Source organism: Pseudophryne corroboree, chromosome 6 (genome assembly GCF_028390025.1).
Source record: "Pseudophryne corroboree isolate aPseCor3 chromosome 6, aPseCor3.hap2, whole genome shotgun sequence".
NCBI lineage: Eukaryota > Metazoa > Chordata > Amphibia > Anura > Myobatrachidae > Pseudophryne > Pseudophryne corroboree.
Genome location: NC_086449.1, coordinates 547,010,993 through 547,033,848, shown reverse-complemented (window position 1 = coordinate 547,033,848; position 22,856 = coordinate 547,010,993). Strand labels below are relative to the sequence as shown.

Sequence of the window (22,856 nt, the reverse complement as noted above, 5' to 3'; positions counted from 1 at the left end):
GGATCCCTGAGAATAGCTAGTGCAAACAGGACACCCAAGGGGAAGATTCTCAACACATCCTGGCCCTAGTGGGGAAAGGATACAGCCTGAGAATTCTCTTGTGGGAAGCTGCCGTCTCTTGTCTGGAGATTCCCGCTCTTTTTCCTCATGAGAGGAGGGAAATTTACCTCAGCATTCTTCCCCTTAACATGTGTACTCTCGTGGCAGGGACAGATGAGTCATCAGTGATATGCAAATCATCTTTTATTCCAATAATCATATATTGAATATCTTTTAGCCCTCTTGGCTGTAACTTTGCATTATCGTAGTCGACAGTGGAGTTAAACTCCGTGTCGATACTTTGTTATTTTGGATAGTGAACATAGAGAGACTCTGAAGGACTCTGTGACATAGGGACAGACCAGGGTAGATTTCCTTTCTGTTCCCTAACCTTTTGTGCAATAATTTTACCTCAGCACTTACACATATCCAAACAGGTGTCGGCGTTGTTGACGGAGACACCCTCCCACACACTTATCCGCTCTATCACCTCCTTAGAGGAGCCTTTTACCTCAGACATGTCGACACACGCGTACCGACACACCACACACACAGGGGATGCTCTATTTGAAGACAGTTCCCCCACCAGGCCCTTTGGAGAGACAGAGAGAGAGTATGCCAGCACACACCACAGCGCTATATAATACAGGGATGTACACTATACTGAGTGATTTTTCCCCTATAGCAGCTTATATACACAGTTTTGCGCCTAAATTTATGTGCCCCCCCTCTCTTTTTTACCCTTTGTGTACCAGGATACTGCAGGGGAGAGCCTGGGGAGCTTCCTTCCAGCTGTGAAGAGAAAATGGCGCCGGTGTGCTGAGGAAGAAGGCCCGGCCCCCTCAGCGGCGGGCTTCTGTCCTTTTATGTACTTTAATGGCGGGGGTTAATGCACATATACAGTTTATCAGACTGTATTATGTGCTTTTCGCCAAGTAAGGTAATCTAATTGCTGCCCAGGGCGCCCCCCCCCCCCCCTCAGCGCCCTGCACCCATCAGTGACCGGAGTGTGTGGTGTGCTAAGGGAGCAATGGCGCACAGCTGCAGTGCTGTGCGCTACCTTAATGAAGACCGGAGTCTTCAGCCGCCGATTTTCAACTTCTCTTCGTTCTTCTGGCTCTGCAAGGGGGACGGCGGCGCGGCTCTGGGACCGGATGACCGAGGCTGGGCCTGTGTTCGATCCCTCTGGAGCTAATGGTGTCCAGTAGCCTTAGAAGCCCAAGCTAGCTGCAAGCAGGTAGGTTCGCTTCTCTCCCCTCAGTCCCACGTAGCAGTGAGTCTGTTGCCAGCAGATCTCACTGAAAATAAAAAACCTAACAAATACTTTCTTTTCTAGGAAGCTCAGGAGAGCCCCTAGGGTGCATCCAGCTCTGGCCGGGCACAGATACTAACTGAGGTCTGGAGGAGGGGCATGGAGGGAGGAGCCAGTGCACACCAGATATAGTACCTAATCTTTCTTTTAAGAGTGCCCAGTCTCCTGCGGAGCCCGTCTATACCCCATGGTCCTTACGGAGTACCCAGCATCCAGTAGGACGTCAGAGAAAGGGGGGTTGGATACCTTGCTTCAGCATGCTGGCAATGAAGTTCTGACACTGCCTGCATACAAAGGTCTTACATCACTGGAGTGTTTTCAGGGTGTTTTTTTCAAATATGAATTGGCAGTGTAGTGATAGACATTTGCCTGTCAGTATTACAGTGACGTGCGGTGGGGTGAGGCAGGTGAGGCAGAGCCTTTCCTGTCATACTTACGTCTGTGCCAGAGTTTTGACTGTGTAAAGTATATGATAAATACAAAGAATATGTTAGATATATCTCCTTTGCATTATTCTAATAATTTTTATAGCCAAAACTCTGGAGTAAAAAGTCTATGGCAGGTGAGGCAGTGCCTCACCTACCTGTCTTTTCCGCTCATCTCTTATCAAAACTCACCAAATTTCCAGGAGTTTATACTGCTGCACCTGTGTATAATGCCCAGATGTACCCTTTGACTCATATATTGTGTGTAAATCTGGCTCTAGGGCCAGCTAGTGCCTCCTGAGTCATTTAGCTCACCGCACGTTCAGACAGTCCTTTAAATAAGCCCAAAGATATCGAAGTGAAAACATAAACAGACATGACATGAACGTTCTGTAGGAAAGGCAATTTTACGCATTAACAAATTAATGGGCAAATTAACAATTTTGCAGCAAAATTTGGTGAATTAGATGCAAATCAAAATATTCAATCATATGTATTTATATGCAAACTTACCGAAAAAGCTGAACATAGTTCTCTTATCATATTTGATCCAAAGGCCAAATCCCATATTTAACATTCCTAAAACCTAAAAAAAAATAAAAAATTATTATTCATGCTATAATGACAATATTAACGCAGATACTACAGTGTAAACAAAGTTAAAAGCTAATACTTGTGATAAATAGGCCAGATGTACTAAGCCATTTTTCAAACACAGCCTGTGAAATGGCAGATAGGAGCTGATTGGGTATCACTCTCCAATTTATCACTTTTCAAGGCTTAGTACAACTCCCCCAATTGAAAGAAACATGCCATAAAGTGACAAGAGAAACAGTGAGGAATATGCGGAAAAAAGGTAGGTGCCCTTTTAAATAGATAAGGGAAAGTCTGTGCAATAGAAAGACTTTGAGAATGTAAACAATTAAGACCAGTTACAAAATGCAATTAATGTACATTGCAATTTACACTGCTACTCCGTAAACCCACCATTATACTTCAAAAATCTGTTAGCCTTGGTGGAAGTCTAGGTAGGCTTGAACAAATTAAAGTTTAGGGTGGGTCCAGAGATGGTTTACACTGTGCACCTGAGAATTTTTCTATTTGTTAATAGTCAGTGATTACAGTTGAATGAATTAGAAAGAAATGTGAATACAAACACCATCAGAGCTGGCACACTCACCAATAATAGTATTTTTGGTACTCACGGTTAAATCCTATTCACTGAATCTATTAGGGCAGTGGCGCACGCAGGGGGGGGGGGGGTTCCGAGTACCTGGAAACCCCCCCCCCCCCTGATGAGCCAACATTTTTATATTTGAGACGGAGACAGGAGTGTCTCCTTCTCAGTAAAAGGTCCTGGGGGAGCTGCTGGCTGTGCATGCTCAGCCATAGCAGCTCCTTCCGTCCACACAGTGCCGCCGTCTGCTCCCGCCTCCCGGCCCCTGATGGCAGGGCCGTAACTACGTGTGTGCCAAGTGGGCTTGGAACACAGCGCAGTTGCCCTGAGGGCGCACGACCAGCGGCATGTAATGAGTCAAATTGACTCATTACATGCCGCCTCTGAAGTCTGCGCCGTGCGCCGCAGCTGCGCTGGAGGAGAGAGAAGCGCCGGAGGCAGCTGAGAAGGAGGAGGAGGGAGGGGGACTGGAGCCGCAGCAGCGCTATTTCATTGGTAGTAAGCGCCGCTGCAGCATCCCCCTCTCCTTCCGTATTGGCTGCCCGGCGCTGCTGTGGATGCTGGGATGCGGTTCCTCCATCCCAGCATCCACAGCAGCGCCGGGCAGCCAATACGGAAGGAGAGGGGGATGCTGCAGCGGCGCTTACTACCAATGACATAGCGCTGCTGCGGCTCCAGTCCCCCTCCCTCCTCCTCCTTGTCCGATGCCTGCACAGAGGGAGATGCCAGCACGAGGAGCCTGTCAGCGGGGAGAAGGTAAGTATATCCCTCTCTCTTTCTCTCTCTCTCTCTCTCTGGGGGACACCGTCTGCCATAATGTGTAAAAAGGGGTCCTGGCTGCTGCAATGTGTAAAAAGGGGGTCTGGCTGCTGCAATGTGTAAAAAGGGGGCCTGGCTGCTGCAATGTGTAAAAAGGGGGACTGGCTGCCGCAATGTGTAAAAAGGGGGACTGGCTGCCTCAAAGTGTAAAAAGGGGGACTGGCTGCCGCAATGTGTAAAAAGGGGTCCTGGCTGCCGCAATGTGTAAAAAGGGGGCCTGGCTGCCGCAATGTGTAAAAAGGGGGCCTGGCTGCCGCAATGTGTAAAAAGGGGGACTGGCTGCCGCAATGTGTAAAAAGGGGGACTGGCTGCCGCAATGTGTAAAAAGGGGGACTGTCTGCTGTAATGTGTAAAAAGGGGGACGCTGTCTGCTGTAATGTATAAAAGGGGCTCTACCTGGTGTAGTGGCGCTACTGTGCAGCGTAATTTGAATAATGGAGACTACTGTGCACCGTAGTATGAATTGCTATTATTTTGTGGCCACGCCCCTTCCCCATGAAGCCATGCCCCTATATATTTTTCGCACTCCTACGGCGCGCACTGCCCCTATCTTGCATGGGGAGGGGGCGCCAATGTCGTTTCTTGCACACAGCGCTAAAATGCCTAGTTACGGCACTGCCTGATGGTACAGTACTATACAGTACTATATATGCAATACAGTATGTTAAGTTTGTGTGTATGTATGTGTGTTTGTGTGTGTGCTTCTGTGTATGTATGTTTGTATGTACGTACGTACGTACGTACGTACGTACGTACGTACGTACGAGGTACGGTATGTGTGTCTGTATGAATGAATGGGTGTGCTGTATATGTATGTGTGTATATATATATATATATGTATATGTGCGTATATATATATATAGATAGATATATATATATATATATATAGACACTGTATATACACACATATATATATATATATATATATATATATACTCACACATGTACACACATACACATGGAAACCCCACTGACTGGATTCTGCGTTTGCCCCTGTTGGGGGACACTGCTACCTTGGGTGTAAAGGATGACATTGGAGGAGTGGGCAAGCTTCAAACCTGTAAACATATATAAGCGAATTGTGGGAAAGCAGTGTCCCCCGGATGGATTCAGAGGAAGGGATTTAATGGTGAGTATGTAAAAAATCCTATTTTTCTTTTATCGTGGCTGGGGGACACTGCTGCCTTGGGGATTTCCCAAAACAATCATAAAGGGGATAAAAGCATAGCATAAATAAAACACATAAATGGTGTCAAAAACACTGAACCTATAGAAAATAGTGAAAGTATGAAAGAGAACCAGGTAGTTGCTTTGCAAACTGAAGCACCATGCCACATCGCCCAGGAGGCCCCCGTCGATAGGGCAGAATGAGCGGTCAGGAGGTCAGGAACCAGAAGTACTTCCAAAATATACACCTGACAATTGGTAAATGTTATCCATCTAGCAACTAAGGGCCAAATGTAATGACGTGTGAGATGCCGGACGAACTTGGATGTGTTTTTAAAGGGGCAGTCACATACAAGGCAAAATTATGCCTAGTAAGTGATTTCCTCTTTAAAAAAATGTCCGAGATCGGCCGGCATCTCGCACCTCCAGTGATCTCGGGCATCATTACATCCGGCCCTAACTGTTTCAATGCCGGCCAACCTTGTTTTGCAGCATCATATAAGATAAGAAGACGGTTTATCTTCCAAATGGGTGCTGATCTGTCAATATAAATGTTCAAGGTTTGTACCAGATCAAAAAGAGGAGAAACTTCACTAGAAAGACTTTCATTCTGAGGCAGTGTCACAATGACTGTATCCTGAATGATGTAGAAAGGAAAACCTCCTTAGGAAGAAAAGTCATTTTTGTACATAATACAACACTATCAAGAAAAAAGTCAAATAGTATAAATGTCATGATAAGTCTGAGCGTTACAAAATCCTTCTTACAGAAGATGACTAATAAAAGTACAACCAAGTGAAATATTTAACTCAATTGAAGTTAAAGGTTCAAAAAGAGTGTCACAATGTGGCGGAATCTGGAGCTCACTTACCGGCTTCAACGTAGCTGGTTTCCCTGGGCTGCTGTGGTCCCGCAGGGGGCAGGAGTCCATCGGTGCCCACTGCCGTGACATGGTGGCTGCCGATGTTCCTGTGTGTCAGGTGGTCGCGGACCCCATAGGGACATGCGCGCCAACCTGTTTAAATTTAGCACTGACCCTCCATTAAAGTTTTGTGGTCCAGTTCAGTTTCATCACTGACAATCAGTTATTGCTAAAATACATTTATGGCCAAGTAAAGAACCATTTGGCTAATCCAGTATCTTATTCCAACATTGTGATATTCAGAAAAGGACACACACAACCTTTGAAAATCTTACCAGTAGTATAATATTGATGATGAAAAAAACATACTTCAGTACTTTGATTTTGTCCTTTTGTTTCATTTTGCCTTTATCTTGTTGAAATATTGACACCTGCAAAACATGATTGCATGTTTAATGACAATAATTAGTGCTTGAGATAAGCAGTGTCAAACTGCCTAATTTATATGTATGCTTTTCTTTAATTAACAAGACATTTTAGTTTGGTTCAGTAGATTTCAAGTAAAGCACTCAAATGTTTTTCACAAACAATAATACAGCGAAAATAGGATTTGTTTTTAGTTAAATACATTGTGCGCAGAACATTTCCTCCAAAGCTAGCGCCTTTGGATGCAAAAATATGAATGCTGTACATTTTTAGAAACTTATGGACAGAGGTGGCCTAATTCAATACAGATCTGATCTCAGCAGCAAATTTGTTAGCAAAAGGGGCAAAACCATGTGCACTGCAGGGGGAAGGGGCAGATGTAACATGTGCAGAGAGATTTAGATTTGGGTGGGTTATATGGTTTCTGGACAGGGTAAATTCTGCCTGCTTTATTTTTACACTGCAATTTAGATTTCAGTTGGAACACACCACACCCAAATCCAACTCACTCTGCACGTTATATCTGCCCCCCTGCAGTGTACATGGTTTTTCCCATTTGCTAACAAATTTGCTGCTGCGATCAGATCTGAATTTGGCACAAGGTTCAGTCGAGGCTCCATGCCACACGTCAGGCATGCCGGCTGTGCCCCCATCCTACGGATTACCTAATTATGTGTCCCCTCTAAAGTCAGTATGTCTCCAAGGAACCACTCACTGATGTGCTAGAGCAAGCATGTCAAAATCAAAATCCCAACCGGGCCGAATATTCAAGGCCTAAAAGTGTGCGGGCTGCAAGAAAAATAAAGTCTTATATGCAATTTTGAAAGTTCCCTGTGTGTATTTGTATCACCGACCACAGTATATTAAGACCCATGAGCCTGCTTTTGCTGCTTTGTACTTCCCAGTGATGGAGGGCATCTGGGCATGCTGCATTTTCAAGGGGTAGAGTGGCAGCACAAGTCATAGACATATGTATATATACAGTATGTGTAAGGACAACATGACTTTATGGAAGAAAAATATATAGATAGATAGATATAGATATAGATATATATATAATTTTATATATATATATATATATATATATATATATATACATCCATACAGCGTAACGCCGGCACTCTGGATGCCCCCTAGGGCTTGCTTACTCTGGTGCCCTCCATCTGGGTTTGGCAACCCCCATACGTAGATCAAAAAATGAGGCGGCACTCAGAGATTTGTTGAAAAGCAAACAGGTGTGTATTCAAATCATCACATCACATCACATCAACGTTTCGGGGAACAAATCCCCTTCATCAGGATGAACAAACAGTGCAGAAAGTGAAATATATAGACAGACTCACCCAAGGAGACTTCCCACTGCACATCACCGCAGTCCCAGCATACCTGGCTCCGCCTCTCTCACTTCCGGGTATGTCACTTCCTGCGGAAGTGACAAAACGGGTCCCTGGCTGGTAACCACGATGATGCTGTAAGCAAAACAGAGGATCATCAATGGGACCAATAATCAGCACTCCGTGACGGAAATTTCCAAGACATTATGTCTTATTCTATATTATAATTAATCAAAAAAGCTTATTTAGAGTAAGACCCACTCTGGCGATAGAAAGTGCATCTAGTGCTTTTGGAAGCCACCTGGCTTAACATTAAAGGTGCATAAAGTAAACATCAGGTAAAATTTATAAAGTGGCTCTGTGTAAAGTGTATTAAAAGCGCTGATTCATATCCACATGAAAATTCCTCCTTAGTGCATTACCAAATTACATAAAAATCACTTAGTGACATAAAGTTAAAAAAAGAGAGAACATATAAACATTACACAGATGTACTGGCAAGGCATAAAAACAATAAAACTGCACCTCTTTTTGTAAACAACAGCAGTGCATTTAGTAACAGCACCACTTAGTGTGAAAACTTGTTCAATATAACTTAGCAGTCATTACTTTCAGATTGATAAACATACATTTTCGCCGTTTGAAGGAAGTGGCTAAGGCCCAGTGTCTCATTCAGCCCTTTTGGTCGTAGAGTATCCAATCTATGGATCCACCTAGATTCTAATGTTCTCTAATTCTCTGTTACCCCCCCCCCCCCCCCCCGCATGGATTCAGGCACGTGATCTATAATGCGATATTTTAAAGTGGCCATGTTATGTTTCCATAACGCAAAATGCCGTGCCACTGGTTGTTCACTGTTACCCGTTTCTATGGCAGCACGAATGGCCTGCCGGTGCTGTGCCATACGGACTTTAAACTGGCACTCCGTCTTGCCCACATAATATAGCCCACATGGGCATATGATCACATAGACCACAAACTTGGAGTGACAGGATAAAGGCCAATTAATTGTGTATTTTTTAGCCGAGTGAGGGTGCAGAATAACATCACTAGCTGACATGTATGTGCATGTAGTGCACCCTATACACTTGAAACAGCCATTGCCACGACTTAAAAAGTGTTTGGGGGCTTGATTTTTAAATTTACTCAGGTCTGTTTTTACGACCTGGTCTTTAATGTTTCTTCCCCGTCTGTAGCTGGGCATAATGGCTGTATCCTTCAGCATTTTTAACTCAGGGTCAGAGGTAATTACGGGCCACAGGGATTTTGCCTTTTTGCTGGTGTACCTACTTTTAGTGTCGTAAGTGTATTCACCCATGGTATTTTCTCCCGTGTCTTTCTACTAGACTCTTTGAGTATCAAATCTGTTCTCTCTTGTGTCATGGCCTTAATTCTGGCTGTTTTTAGTAGGGCCGCTGGATACCCTCTGGCCAGGAATTTATTATCCATAATATCCAATTGTTTTTTCAGATTGGATGCCTCACTTGTGATTCTACATACTCTCAGAAACTGGGAGTATGGTAGACCTTTAATCGAGGGAGTGGGGTGGAAACTGTCATGCCGCAGGATCATATTCCGATCCGTGGGCTTGACATACAGATCCGTCATGATTTTGCCATCTTTTAATGAAGTCGTCATATCTGGGAAATTCACATGTGTATAACTACAATTCATCATTAATTTAATTGGGCTATTAGATGCATTTTGTGCGGCAATGACATCATGCAACGCTTTTTCACTCCCCTGCCAAAATATTAAAAGATCATCTATATAACGATGGTATAAAAAGATATCACTAGATATACTCTGATTTTCATAAAACAATCCACGCTCCACCTCCCACATATATGCGAATTAGCAAAGGCCGGCGCCACCGCCGATCCCATGGCGCAACCAGTCATTTGGCGCCAGAACTTATCATTGAACAAGAAATAGTTATGTACCAAAGTAAATTCCAGCAGTTGTATAAAAAAATCTATATCAGGACCTGTATATCATGCATTACCTGTGATGAGATGTCTAACAGCTTGTAACCCTTCACCATGCGGGATGCAGGTATACAGACTGGTTACGTCAATAGTGGCCATTAATACTTCATTGGGTACCAACTCAATGTTAAGAAATTTTCTCAAGAGAGTATTGGAATCTTTTAGATGAGAAAACGTATGTTGTACACAGGGTTGCAAATAAGCATCCAGAAAAATCGCTAAAGGCTCACACAGAGACCCACGGGCAGAAATAATGGGTCTCCCCGGTGGTCTCTGTGCGTCCTTGTGTACTTTTGGCAGGGTATAAAATACCGGGACAATAGGGAACTCATTAAAAAGTTTCAGGAAAATGTCTGATGTAATATGTCCCTGCTCAAGTGCACACTGTAATAGCGCTTTAAGCTCTTTCTTATAGCTCTCTGTGGGATCACCATCCAGTTGGCAGTATGTGGTGGTATCATTCAAAAGGCGATTACATTCACTTATATAGTCTGTGGTATTCTGCACAACTATGGCACCCCCCTTATCAGCCCCACGTATAATGATATCTTGACGTGAACTCAATGCTTTAAGGGCCGTATGTTCATTTGGTGTGAGATTATTATATACCACCGGTGTTTTCTCCTTAGTTGAATCTTCCAACAATCTATTAAACGTTTTATGGAGGCATTGTTTGACAATGGATCAAATTTGGAACTTGGTCCCAATTTTTTGACCCTGTCTGGGAGGGTGTTCATTGCTTGTTTACTGGTGGATTTCCCAAAATGTTCCTTCAATTTAAGTGTTCGATTAAGTCTAAATATATCTACCTTCCATTGGAAAGGGTTACGTTTGTTCGTGGGAACAAATGTTAAGCCTTTTGACAACACGCTTACCTCCGCAGGGGATAACGGGTTTGAAGACAGGTTAAAAATTACGTCCTCCTTGCTCTGGGTGGTCTCCCCCTTCTTTTTCCTCCTTGTTTGGCCCCCCCATCTGGTAGGCCTGCCTCTCGGGCAGCTAGCACATCCCGAGTCTTTACCCCTAAAGGGGTCATCCTGGCAGTACCGCCCGCATTGGTACTAGTGAAATCATCCAAATTAAAAGTTGGCAAAATCATGACGGATCAGTATGTCAAGCCCACGGATCGGAATATGATCCTGCGGCATGACAGTTTCCACCCCACTCCCTCGATTAAAGGTCTACCATACTCCCAGTTTCTGAGAGTATGTAGAATCACAAGTGAGGCATCCAATCTGAAAAAACAATTGGATATTATGGATAATAAAATCCTGGCCAGAGGGTATCCAGCGGCCCTACTAAAAACAGCCAGAATTAAGGCCATGACACAAGAGAGAACAGATTTGATACTCAAAGAGTCTAGTAGAAAGACACGGGAGAAAATACCATGGGTGAATACTTACGACACTAAAAGTAGGTACACCAGCAAAAAGGCAAAATCCCTGTGGCCCGTAATTACCTCTGACCCTGAGTTAAAAATGCTGAAGGATACAGCCATTATGCCCAGCTACAGATGGGGAAGAAACATTAAAGACCAGGTCGTCGTAAAAACAGACCTGAGTAAATTTAAAAATCAAGCCCCCAAACACTTTTTAAGTCGTGGCAATGGCTGTTTCAAGTGTATAGGGTGCACTACATGCACATATATGTCAGCTAGTGATGTTATTCTGCACCCTCACTTGGCTAAAAAATACACAATTAATTGGCCTTTATCCTGTCACTCCAAGTTTGTGGTCTATGTGATCATCTGCCCATGTGGGCTATATTATGTGGGCAAGACAGAGTGCCAGTTTAAAGTCCGTATGGCACAGCACCGGCAGGCCATTCGTGCTGCCATAGAAACGGGTAACAGTGAACAACCAGTGGCACGGCATTTTGCGTTATGGAAACATAATATGGCCACTTTAAAATATTGCATTATAGATCACGTGCCTGAATCCAAGCGGGGGGGGGGGGGGGTAACAGAGCCAAAAAATTACTCCAATTAGAATCTAGGTGGATCCATAGATTGGATACTCTACGACCAAAAGGGCTGAATGAGACACTGGGCCTTAGCCACTTCCTTTAAACGGCGAAAATGTATGTTTATATCAATCTGAAAGTAATGACTGCTAAGTTATATTGAACAAGTTTTCACACTAAGTGGTGCTGTTACTAAATGTACTGCTGTTGTTTACAAAAAGAGGTGCAGTTTTATTGTTTTTATGCCTTGTCAGTACATCTGTGTAATGTTTATAGGTTCTCTCTTTTTTTAACTTTATGTCACTAAGTGCTTTTTATGTAATTTGGTAATGCACTAAGCAGGAATTTTCATGTGTATATGAATCAGTGCTTTTAATACACTTTACACAGAGCCACTTTATAAATTTTACCTGATGTTTACTTTATGCACCTTTAATGTTAAGCCAGGTGGCTTCCAAAAGCACTAGATGCACTTTCTATCCCCAGAGTGGGTCTTACTCTAAATAAGCTTTTTTTGATGAATTATAATATAGAATAAGACATAATGTCTTGGAAATTTCTGTCACGGAGTGCTGATTATTGGTCCCATTGATGATCCTCTGTTTTGTTTACAGCATCACCATGGTTACCAGCCAGGGACCCGTTTTGTCACTTCCGCAGGAAGTGACATACCCGGAAGTGAGGGAGGCGGAGCCAGGTATGCTGGGACTGCGGTGATGTGCAGTGGGAAGTCTCCTTGGGTGAGTCTGTCTATATATTTCACTTTCTGCACTGTTTGTTCATCCTGATGAAGGGGATTTGTTCCCCGAAACGTTGATGTGATGTGATGATTTGAATACACACCTGTTTGCTTTTCAACAAATCTCTGAGTGCCGCCTCATTTTTTGATCTATATATATATATATATATATACTGTGTCTCCTGGGAACACATGGCTGATATTGACTCCTGGCTGGACTGATTAGCACATAGGAACAAACAGAGAACCCAGGATACGGCACACTGGGACTGTGATCCCGATAGTTGCTATGGGACCATTTATGTTGTTGGTAGTCTGCTGGATGTCGACACGGCTGCTGCTGAGCTCATGAGCATTTTCTAATGATTGTATAAACTGAGAACAAATGATTTCGTATTGCCTTTCTTGAAAAAGATCCTGTGGAAGGATCGAAACGTCGATTGCATGAGGCTACAATAAAGAATATTAACATTGAAGAAGCGTTGTATCAGTGAGAGTGCGCCCGCCACTTATGTGGACTTCGATATATATATATATAGATATAGATATAGATATATATTCACACATACAATTGGGGTTTCTCTTGGGTGTGCCTATATTTATGTTATTTTACTTTTAATTGTTGGTGAATACTTGATCCTTCCCATAAAGGGCTTAATTTTGTATAGCCTAGATGGCAGATGAACATTTACACAAGCTATTATTGAGTACAACCATAACAACTATTTGCAATATAGATTGTCAATTGATTAAAATGTTATTAAAAAATTTGAAGCATTAAAAATAAGTACATTCAATTAGTACATAGCTTTCTTTAGTCTATGAGAGCCCCCTGATTGGGGCGAAGCTTTTTTTGTTAGCTTGTGTTCTCAAATTACTTATCATCAAACGCGTTTCGTCAGTAACGACTTCATCAGGGGTGTCTTCAGAAAGAACAGGAAAAAAGGGGGTTGTTTCAATATGTTCATACAAACACGTTCTTACATTGTTTTGTTTACAGATGTATGTTAAACCAATGAAGCATCTTTAGCAAGAAAAACATCTTTTAGACAAAAAAATGGTACATGTTAAACATAAAGGGCACAGACTGTTTGATGTAACTTAATATAAAGAAAGCCTTTGACAATGAATGAATAAAACATTGATAAAATTACATAGAGGGCATACATTATTTGATATAACAGAGAAGAAACGTTTTACAGGGCAAAGGAAACATTGAAGGAATATCATATAAAACATTGGTCTGCAAACTCGGTCCTCCTTACCCCACACAGTGCATGTTTTGCAGGTAACCAAGCAGGTGCACAGGTGTATTAATTACTCAGACACATTTTAAAAGGTCCACAGGTGGAGTTAATTATTTCACTTGTGATTCTGTGAGGAGACCTGCAAAACATACACTGTGTGGGGTAATGAGGACCGAGTTTGCAGACCCATGATATAATGCAATGTGTAACATAAGGTTCAGGGGCTTGATGGCGTTGTTATACATCAATCATTTCATTATACAATATTTGGATTTGGTAAATTTTACAGCAATAAATAAACTATACATCATATTGTCCACAACACCTTTTCAGATGTGATTAATGATGGAATGGAACTGTGGGATAATGGATATAGTCTACATATAATGTTGGTAAAAATTGAAGGTGACTTAGACATAACTTTCATTAGTATTATATTATTGTAGTAGTAGTGAAAAACTTTATCAATGTAGCAACTTAGTTAGGAGTATAAGAAAATACCAATTCAGCAGGTCTCTACAGTTGGAACTAACTAATTGGGGCCCAGTATTGCGGGCTTTAGTACCTAACATATAAGGATAAATGTAATAGGGTGCGATTTCGAAAAACATGCAATTTTTACTGCACATTTGCACGTTTTCCGAAAATTGCAAATGTAATAGCTTGCGATTTTGTTAAAAATCGCAAGTTTTGAACATATACCAAAAATCGCAAGTGAAAAATCGCATCCAGATGTTTTCCCATTGAAAAAAATGAAAATCGCAAATGTAATGAGATGCAATTTTTTCACTTGCACACAAAACCTTACCAAAAATTGCCAGAATAATAGACCAGGTTTAGACTGGTGATTTTTGGAGAAGCATGCACAGATCAGTGAGATCCGTGCATGCTTCTGTCTGTAAAAGTAAAGAAAGTGTTCAAATATATAAAAAAAAAACTATGTGCAGGTCCCACCCAAAAGCAAAACCAGCCTCCGGCTCTTTGAGCTGGTCCTGGTTGCAAAAATACAGGGAAAAAATTGATTGGAGGTTCCCCGTATTTTAACAACCAGCACCGGACTCTTGGACCAGTCCTGGTTCCAAAAATATGGGGGACAAAAGAAGTAGGGGTCCCCCATATTTTTTAAACCAGCACAGGCTCCACTAGCCAGGGAGGTGATGCCGCAAAGAGTAGGGACCCCTTAAATAAAGGGGTCCCCCCTCCAAACACCCAAAGGCCATAGGTGAAGCCCGAGGCTGTCCCCACAATCCCTAGGCGGTGGATGGGGAGCTGATAGCCAAAATTGTGTAAAAAAAAAAAAAAAGAATATTGTCCTTTGTTGTGGAACTACAAGTCCCAGCAAGCCTCCCCTGCTTGCTGGTACTTGGAGAACCACAAGTACCAACATGCAGGGAAATGAAAGTCCCGCTGGTACCTGTAGTACCACAACAAAAGAAATACCCAAATAAAAACACAATACACACACTGTGAAAGTATATGTTTATTTACACATACAGTACATGCACACTTACACACTCACAAATACCTAGTGTCCCACGGAGCCCATCGGTCCCCTCATCTAAAAGTATCCATTGGGGTACTTGTAATAAAAAGAAACCAATATACTCACTTATAATCCAGTGAAGATCGGTCCTCTTCTTTCCATGTAAGCATCCACGGGTTAAATTAAAAAAAAAGCAAAAAACCCGGTCCACGTCACTAAAGGGGATCCATGTTTGCACATGGATCCCCTTTCCCCGAATTCCGGGGCCCCCGTGACTCCTGTCACTAGGGGACTCGGCAGCAAATCAGGGAGTACCACGTCATAGCGGACTGCGATCCTCCATTATAGCCAGTGCTCTCCACCTGATTGACAGGCCAGGAGCACACAGCCAATCAGGAGAGTGCTATGATGTGGTGCTCCCTGATTGGCTGCCGGGTCCTCTAGTGACAGGAGTCACAGGGTGGTCCCAGCATTTGTGGAAAGGGGATCCATGTGTAATCCATGTGGGGATCCAGGGGATCCATGTTCTACTTCATAGAAACTTGCAACACCATAACTGGCCGATAAGTACATAGCTGGGCATTTCCGCAATGTCCGGTGGCATATCACGCAGGATTGAAATAATAGGATTTTGATAACCTACCGGTAAATCCTTTTCTCCTAGTCCGTAGAGGATGCTGGGGATGACATCAAGACCATGGGGTATAGACGGGATCTGCAGGAGACATGGGAACTCTAAAGACTTTTCATTGGGTGTGAACTGGCCACTCCCTCTATGCCCCTCCTCCAGACCTCAGTTGTGGGAACTGTGCCCAGGGAGACTGACATTTCAAGGAAGGAATAACTTAACTAGTGGTGAGATATCTACCAACTCACACCCTCAACCATGCCGCACACATGGCATTCAACATAACACACGCCAACAGGCATGAACTAATTGCAGCAACATGCTGAAACCAAGATAACACAACTTGTGTAACTGTAATAACTAAACTGCAGGTAAAGTACGCACTGGGACGGGCGCCCAGCATCCTCTGCAGACTAGGAGAAAAGGATTTACCGGTAGGTTATCAAAATCCTATTTTCTCATACGTCCTAGAGGATGCTGGGGATGACATCAAGACCATGGGGTCTATACCAAAGCTCCAGTACGGGCGGGAGAGTGTGGATGACCCTGCAGCACGGATTGACCAAACGTTAGGTCCTCATCGGCCAATGTGTCAAACTTGTAGAACTTAGCAAATGTGTTTGACCCTGACCAAGTAGCTGCTCGGCAAAGTTGTAATGCCGAGACCCCCCGGCAGCCACCCAGGATGAGCCCACCTTCCTAGAGTGGGCCTTTACCGACGTCGGTAACGGCAATCCACCCATAGTATGAGCTTGCTGAATCGTATTCCTAATCCAACGTGCAACAGTCTGCTTGGAAGCAGGACAGCCAATCTTGTTGTGATCATACAGGACAAACAGAGCCTCTGTTTTCCGTATACGAGCTGTTCTAGCAACATAGATTTTCAAAGCTCTAACCACATCTAGAGAATTTGAATCAGTGAATGTGTCAGTAACTACTGGCACCACAATAGGTTGGTTTATGTGAAAAGCAGAAACCACCTTTGGAAGAAAATGTTGGCGAGTTCGTAACTCTGCCCTATCTTCATGGAAAATCAGGTAAGGGCTCTTGTGAGACAAGGCCCCCAATTCCGACACCCGCCTTGCGGATGCCAATGCCAAAAGCATCACCACTTTCCAAGTGAGAAACTTCAACTCTATCTTTTGTAGAGGCTCAAACCAATCCGATTGAAGGAATTGCAATACCACGTTAAGGTCCCATGGTGCCACTGGAGGTACGAATGGAGGCTGGATGTGCAGAACCCCTTTCACGAAGATCTGACCCTCTGGAAGAGAGGCCAATTGTTTTTGGAAGAACACTGACAAGGCCAAAATCTGGACCTTGATTGATCCCAAACGTAGGCCCGTCTCCACACCATCCTGCAAAAAATGGAGAAAACGTCCTAAGTGAAACTCTTCCGTAGGAGCTTTCTTGGATTCACACCAAGACACATATTTTCTCCAAATACGGTGGTAATGTTTTGACATTATTCCATTTCTGGCCTGAATAAGGGTGGGGATGACCTCCTTAGGAATACCCTTCCTGGCTAGGATACGGCGCTCAACAGCCATGCCGTCAAACGTTGCCGTGGTAAGTCTTGGTACACACACAGCCCCTGCTGCAGCAGGTCCTCCCGAGGAGGAAGAGGCCGAGGATCTCCTATGAGTAACTGCTGAAGATCTGGTTACCAAGCCCTTCTTGGCCAGTCTGGGGCAATGAAGACTGCTCGAACTCTTGTCTTTCTTATGATCCTGAGTACTTTTGGGATCAGCAGAAGTGGAGGGAAAACATACACTGACGGAAACACCCACTGGGTCACCAGTGTATCCTACTACTGCTTGAGGGTCTCTCGACCTGGAACAGTATCTCTGAAGCTTCTTGTTGAGACGAGACGCCATCATGTCTATTTGAGGAACTCCCCATAGACTTGTCACCTCTGCAAAGACTTCTTGGTGCAGGCCCCACTCTCCTGGATGGAGATCGTGTCTGCTGAGGAAGTCTGCTTCCCAGTTGTCTACTCCCGGAAAGAATATTGCCGACAGAGCTTGTAGATGTTTATCTGCCCAGCGGAGGATTTTTGTTGCCTCTGCCATTGCCGCTCTGCTTTTTGTTCCGCCCTGCCTGTTTATGTATGTGACTGCTGTTACATTGTCCGCCTGGATCTGCACGGGACGGTCTTGAAGAAGATGTACCGCTTGTTGAAGGCCCTTGTAAATGACTCTTAGCTCCAGAACGTTTATGTGAAGGCAGGCTTCCTGTCGTGACCAACATCCCTGGAAGTTTTATCCCTGAGAGACTGCTCCCCAGCCTCAGAGACTTGCATCTGTGGTTACCAGGACCCAGTCCTGAATCCCGAACCTGCATCCCTCTAGCAGGTGAGAGCTGTGCAACTACCACAGGAGCGAAATCCTGGTTTTTGACGACAGGATTATCTTTCTGTGCATGTGTAGGTGTGACCCCGACCACTTGTCCAAAGGTCCCACTGGAATACTCTGGCATGGAACCTGCCAAACTGTATGGCCTCGTAGGCCGCCACCATCTTCCCCAACAACCGAATGCACTGATGGATCGACACACTTGATGGTTTCAATATCTGTTTTACCATTTTCTAGATTTCCAGAACCTTTTTCAGCGGAAGAAATACTCTCTGAACTTCTGTGTCCAGAATAATCCCGAGGAAATACAACCTTGTCGTCGGTTCCAACTGTGACTTTGGGTAATTTATGATCCACCCGTGTTGTTGGAGTATTGACAGGGAGAGGGATATGTTTTGTAACAACTGCTCCCTGGATCTCGCCTTTATCAGGAGGTCGTCCAGATAAGGGATTATATTGACTCCTTTCTGACGAAGAAGGACCATCATCTCCGCCATCACCTTGGTGAATACCCTCGGCACCGTGGAGAGACCGAAAGGTAACGTCTGGAATTGGTAATAGCAATCCTGAATCGCGAATCTCAGATAAGCCTGGTGAGGAGGATAAATGGGAACATGCAGGTAAGCATCCTTTATGTCCACCGACACTAAGTAGTCCCCCTCCTCCAGACTGGAAATCCCTGCCCGAAGTGATTCCATCTTGAACTTGAACCTTTTAAGGAAGAAATTCAGATCTTTTAGATTTAGGATCGGTCTGACCGAGCCGTCCGGCTTCGGAACAACAAAGAGGCTTGAATAAAAACCCCGCCCTTGTTGTGACAACGGTACCAGGACTATAACCTGGTCTTGACATAATTTTTGGGTAGCCGCTGTTACTGCTTCTCTCTCTGGCGGAGAAGCTGGCAAGGTCGATTTGAAAAATCGGCATGGGGGAACGTCTTGAAACTCTAGTTTGTATCCCTGGGATACTATTTGCAACACCCAGGGATCCAGGCCAGACAGAATCCAATCCTGGCTGAAAAGTTTGAGATGTGCCCCCACCCGAGCGGTCTCAAGGGAGTTCCAGCGTCATGCTGGGGATTTGGCAGAATTAGAAGTAGACTTCTGCTCTTGGGAACCTGGAGCCGGTGTGGGCTTCTTTCCCCTTCCCCTACCTGCAAAGAAGTGGGAACCTATCGCCTTTTTGTATTTATTGGGCCGAAAGGACTGCATTTGCGGGTGATAGGTCTTTTTTGCCGGTGCAGGCGCAGAGGGCAAAAATGTTGACTTACCTGCGGTAGCCACCAAGACTAACGCATCCAGGCCATCGCCAAATAAGGCCTCACATTTATATAGGAGAGCCTCCATGTTTCTTTTGGAATCTGCATCCGCGTTCCACTGGCGAATCCATAACGCCCGCCTAGCCGATACTGCCATGGTAGCGGCTTGTGAACTCAAGAGTCCAATATCCTTCATTGCTTCCAGCATGTAGGCGGCAGCGTCCTTGATATTCCCTAACTTAAGGAGTATCTCATCTTTATCAATCGTGTCAATTTATGATGACACGCCTTCTGACCATTTTTCAATAGCGCGACTCACCCATGCGCAGGCAATAGTGGGCCTGAACAGTGTACCATTGGTAACATAAATGGATTTCAATGTTGTTTCCATTTTGCGGTCTGCCGGCTCTTTAAGAGAAGCCGTGCCAGGAGCAGGGAGAATTACCTTCTTTGTCAACCTGGAAACTGCAATGTCTAACACAGGGGGTGACTCCCATTTTTTCCTATCTTCAACCGGGAAAGGATAAGCTATGTGAATCCTTTTGGGAATACGAATTCTTTTATCAGGATTCACCCACATCCCTTCAAACAGAGCATTTAGTTTGTGTGAAGGAGGGAACGTGACTTTGGATTTCTTTTCCTTACATAAATAAACTTTCTCCTGAGGTACAGGAGTGCTTTCTGTAACCTCCAACACGTCCCTTATAGCCACAATCACATATTGTATACTTAATGCCAATTTATGATCTATCTCTCTGGATTCACTATTGTCGACACAAGAATCAGAATCTGTGTCAGTATCAGTGTTTACAACATTTGCAAATGGTCTTTTATGGGACCCAGACACACTGGGACTTATTTTGGGGACAGACCCACAGTAAAATCTGTCAGATGGACACAGGATAGGAGCAGCCAGTCCACAAACCCAGCGCCAGTATTGCCTGTGAACACAGTATGTCCACAGCCCAAAAGCGCTTTTAAATAGTAATATACACTATCAAATGCACCACAATCGCTTTGTGCCCCCCTTTATAGCACCTTGTACTTGTCAGAAGTGGAAGAGAGGACCAGCGTGTTCTCTGCAGCCTGAGGCGAGAGAAAATGGTGTTGAGTAGTGTGCTGGCTGCCTGAGGAAGAAGCTCCGCCCCCACAATGGCGCGTCCTTACACTAAGTATATTGACTTGTTATTTATACTGGCGGGGGTAGGGCTGTGCCAGCGGCATCTTATGCCCCCCTTTAGCCAGTTTGAGGTATATTTCTTGCTGCCCAGGGCGCCTCCCCCGCGCCCTGCAGTGCCTGTGTGTGTGGGCAGCAATGGCGCGCTGCGCTCCCGCCAGCCGCGCAGCACCTCAGCCGTCACTTACTTGATTGAAGATCATTCTTCTCATACTCACCTGTCTTCTGACTTCTGGCTCTGTGGGGGGGGGGGGGTGACGGCGTGCTGTTGGAGTGAGCATCTAGACACGGCTAGCATTTAGTTCCCTTCAGAAGCTAATGTTGTCCTGTCAGCCAGAAGTAGAGCCCTGAAACTCTGAGGAAGTTTGTTCTGCTTCTGCCCCCTCAGTCCCACGAAGCAGGGAGTCTGATGCCAGCAGATCTCCCTGAAAATAAAAAACCTAACATAAATCTTTTCAGAGAGACTTAGTAGAGCTCCTCAGAGTGCATCCAGTCGACCTGGGCACATTTCTAAAACTGAGGTCTGGAGGAGGGGCATAGAGGGAGGGGCCAGTTATTGCGGCCCACCACCGCTTGCTGTTACTGTATTGTGCTGTTGGACCAATAAACCCTGCTTAAATGTGAGTACTGTTTTTCTATCTTTTCATCTTGCTGTGGAAAGTGAGTGTTAATATGTATATATATAATAAGAATTTACTCACCGGTAATTCTATTTCTCGTAGTCCGTAGTGGATGCTGGGTACTCCGTAAGGACCATGGGGAATAGACGGGCTCCGCAGGAGACTGGGCACTCTTAAAAGAAAGATTAGGTACTACATCTGGTGTGCACTGGCTCCTCCCTCTATGCCCCTCCTCCAGACCTCAGTTAGGGAAACTGTGCCCGGAAGAGCTGACATTACTAGGAAAGGATTTGGAATCCAGGGTAAGACTCATACCAACCACACCAATCACACAGTACAACTTGTGATAACTATACCCAGTTAACAGTATGAACAACAACTGAGCCTCATTCAACAGATGGCTCAGAACAATAACCCTATAGTTAAGCAATAACTATATACAAGTATTGCAGAAAGTCCGCACTTGGGACGGGCTCCCAGCATCCACTACGGACTACGAGAAATAGAATTACCGGTGAGTAAATTCTTATTTTCTCTGACGTCCTAGTGGATGCTGGGTACTCCGTAAGGACCATGGGGATTATACCAAAGCTCCCAAACGGGCGGGAGAGTGCGGATGACTCTGCAGCACCGAATGAGCAAACTCAAGGTCCTCCTCAGCCAGGGTATCAAACTTGTAGAATTTTGCAAACGTGTTTGACCCCGACCAGGTAGCAGCTCAGCAAAGTTGTAAAGCCGAGACCCCTCGGGCTGCCGCCCAAGAAGAGCCCACCTTCCTCGTGGAATGGGCTTTTACTGATTTAGGATGCGGCAGTCCAGCCGCAGAATGTGCAAGTTGAATCGTGCTACAGATCCAGCGAGCAATAGTCTGCTTAGAAGCAGGAGCACCCAGCTTGTTGGGTGCATGCAGGATAAACAGCGAGTCAGTTTTTCTGACTCTAGCCCTCCTGGAAACATAGATTTTCAGGGCCCGGACTACGTCCAGCAACTTGGAATCCTCCAAGTCCCGAGTAGCCGCAGGCACCACAATAGGTTGGTTCAAACGAAACGTTGATACCACCTTAGGGAGAAATTGGGGACGAGTCCTCAATTCTGCCCTGTCCATATGGAAGATCAGATAAGGGCTTTTACATGACAAAGCCGCCAATTCTGACACACGCCTAGCCGAAGCCAAGGCTAAAAGCATGACCACTTTCCACGTGAGATACTTCAACTCCACGGTCTGAAGTGGCTCAAAACAATGTGATTTTAGGAAATCCAACACTACGTTGAGATCCCAAGGTGCCACTGGAGGCACAAAAGGGGGCTGAATATGCAGGACTCCCTTAACAACGTCTGAACTTCAGGTAGCGTCTTTCCTAGCCTTTAACAGCGTAGGAATCACTTCATCTGGAACGCCCTTTTCCGTTAGGATCCGGCGTTCAACCACCAAGCCTTCCAACGCAGCCGCGGTAAGTCTTGGAACAGACAGGGCCCCTGCAGTAACAGGTCCTGTCTGAGAGACAGAGGCCATGGGTCCTCCGAGATCATTTCTTGTAGTTCTGGGTACCAAGTTCTTCTTGGCCAATCCGGAACTACGAGTATAGTTCTTACTCCTCTCTTACTTACTATCCTCAGTACCTTGGGTATGAGAGGAAGAGGAGGGAACACATAAACCGACTGGTACACCTACGGTGTCACTAGTGCGTCCACAGCTATCGCCTGAGGGTCTCTTGACCTGGCGCAATACTTTTTTAGCTTTTTGTTGAGGCGGGACGCCATCATGTCCACCTGTGGCTGTTCCCAACGGTTCACAATCAGCGTGAAGACTTCTGGATGAAGTCTCCACTCTCCCGGGTG

At 44.7% G+C, this 22,856-nt stretch overlaps 1 protein-coding gene across 13 annotated transcripts in view; it reads right to left on the bottom strand.

Moving 5' to 3' along the window:
- Positions 1 to 22,856, bottom strand: part of TSPAN19 (tetraspanin 19) — a 130,115-nt gene that overhangs the window by 91,867 nt on the left and 15,392 nt on the right. For 3 of the 13 annotated variants that reach the window (XM_063927665.1, XM_063927677.1, XM_063927669.1), the window contains exons 2-4: positions 13,042 to 13,173; positions 6,137 to 6,232; positions 2,290 to 2,362 (exon numbers count right to left, since the gene is read on the bottom strand). In XM_063927665.1, the coding sequence (XP_063783735.1) occupies positions 2,290 to 2,362; positions 6,137 to 6,202 (139 nt within the window). In that variant the 5' untranslated portion in view covers positions 6,203 to 6,232; positions 13,042 to 13,173. Of the gene's footprint in view, positions 1 to 2,289; positions 2,363 to 6,136; positions 6,233 to 13,041; positions 13,174 to 22,856 lie in introns of those variants that run through there. The other 10 variants (XM_063927668.1, XM_063927671.1, XM_063927666.1 and 7 more) reach the window with 7 other exon arrangements.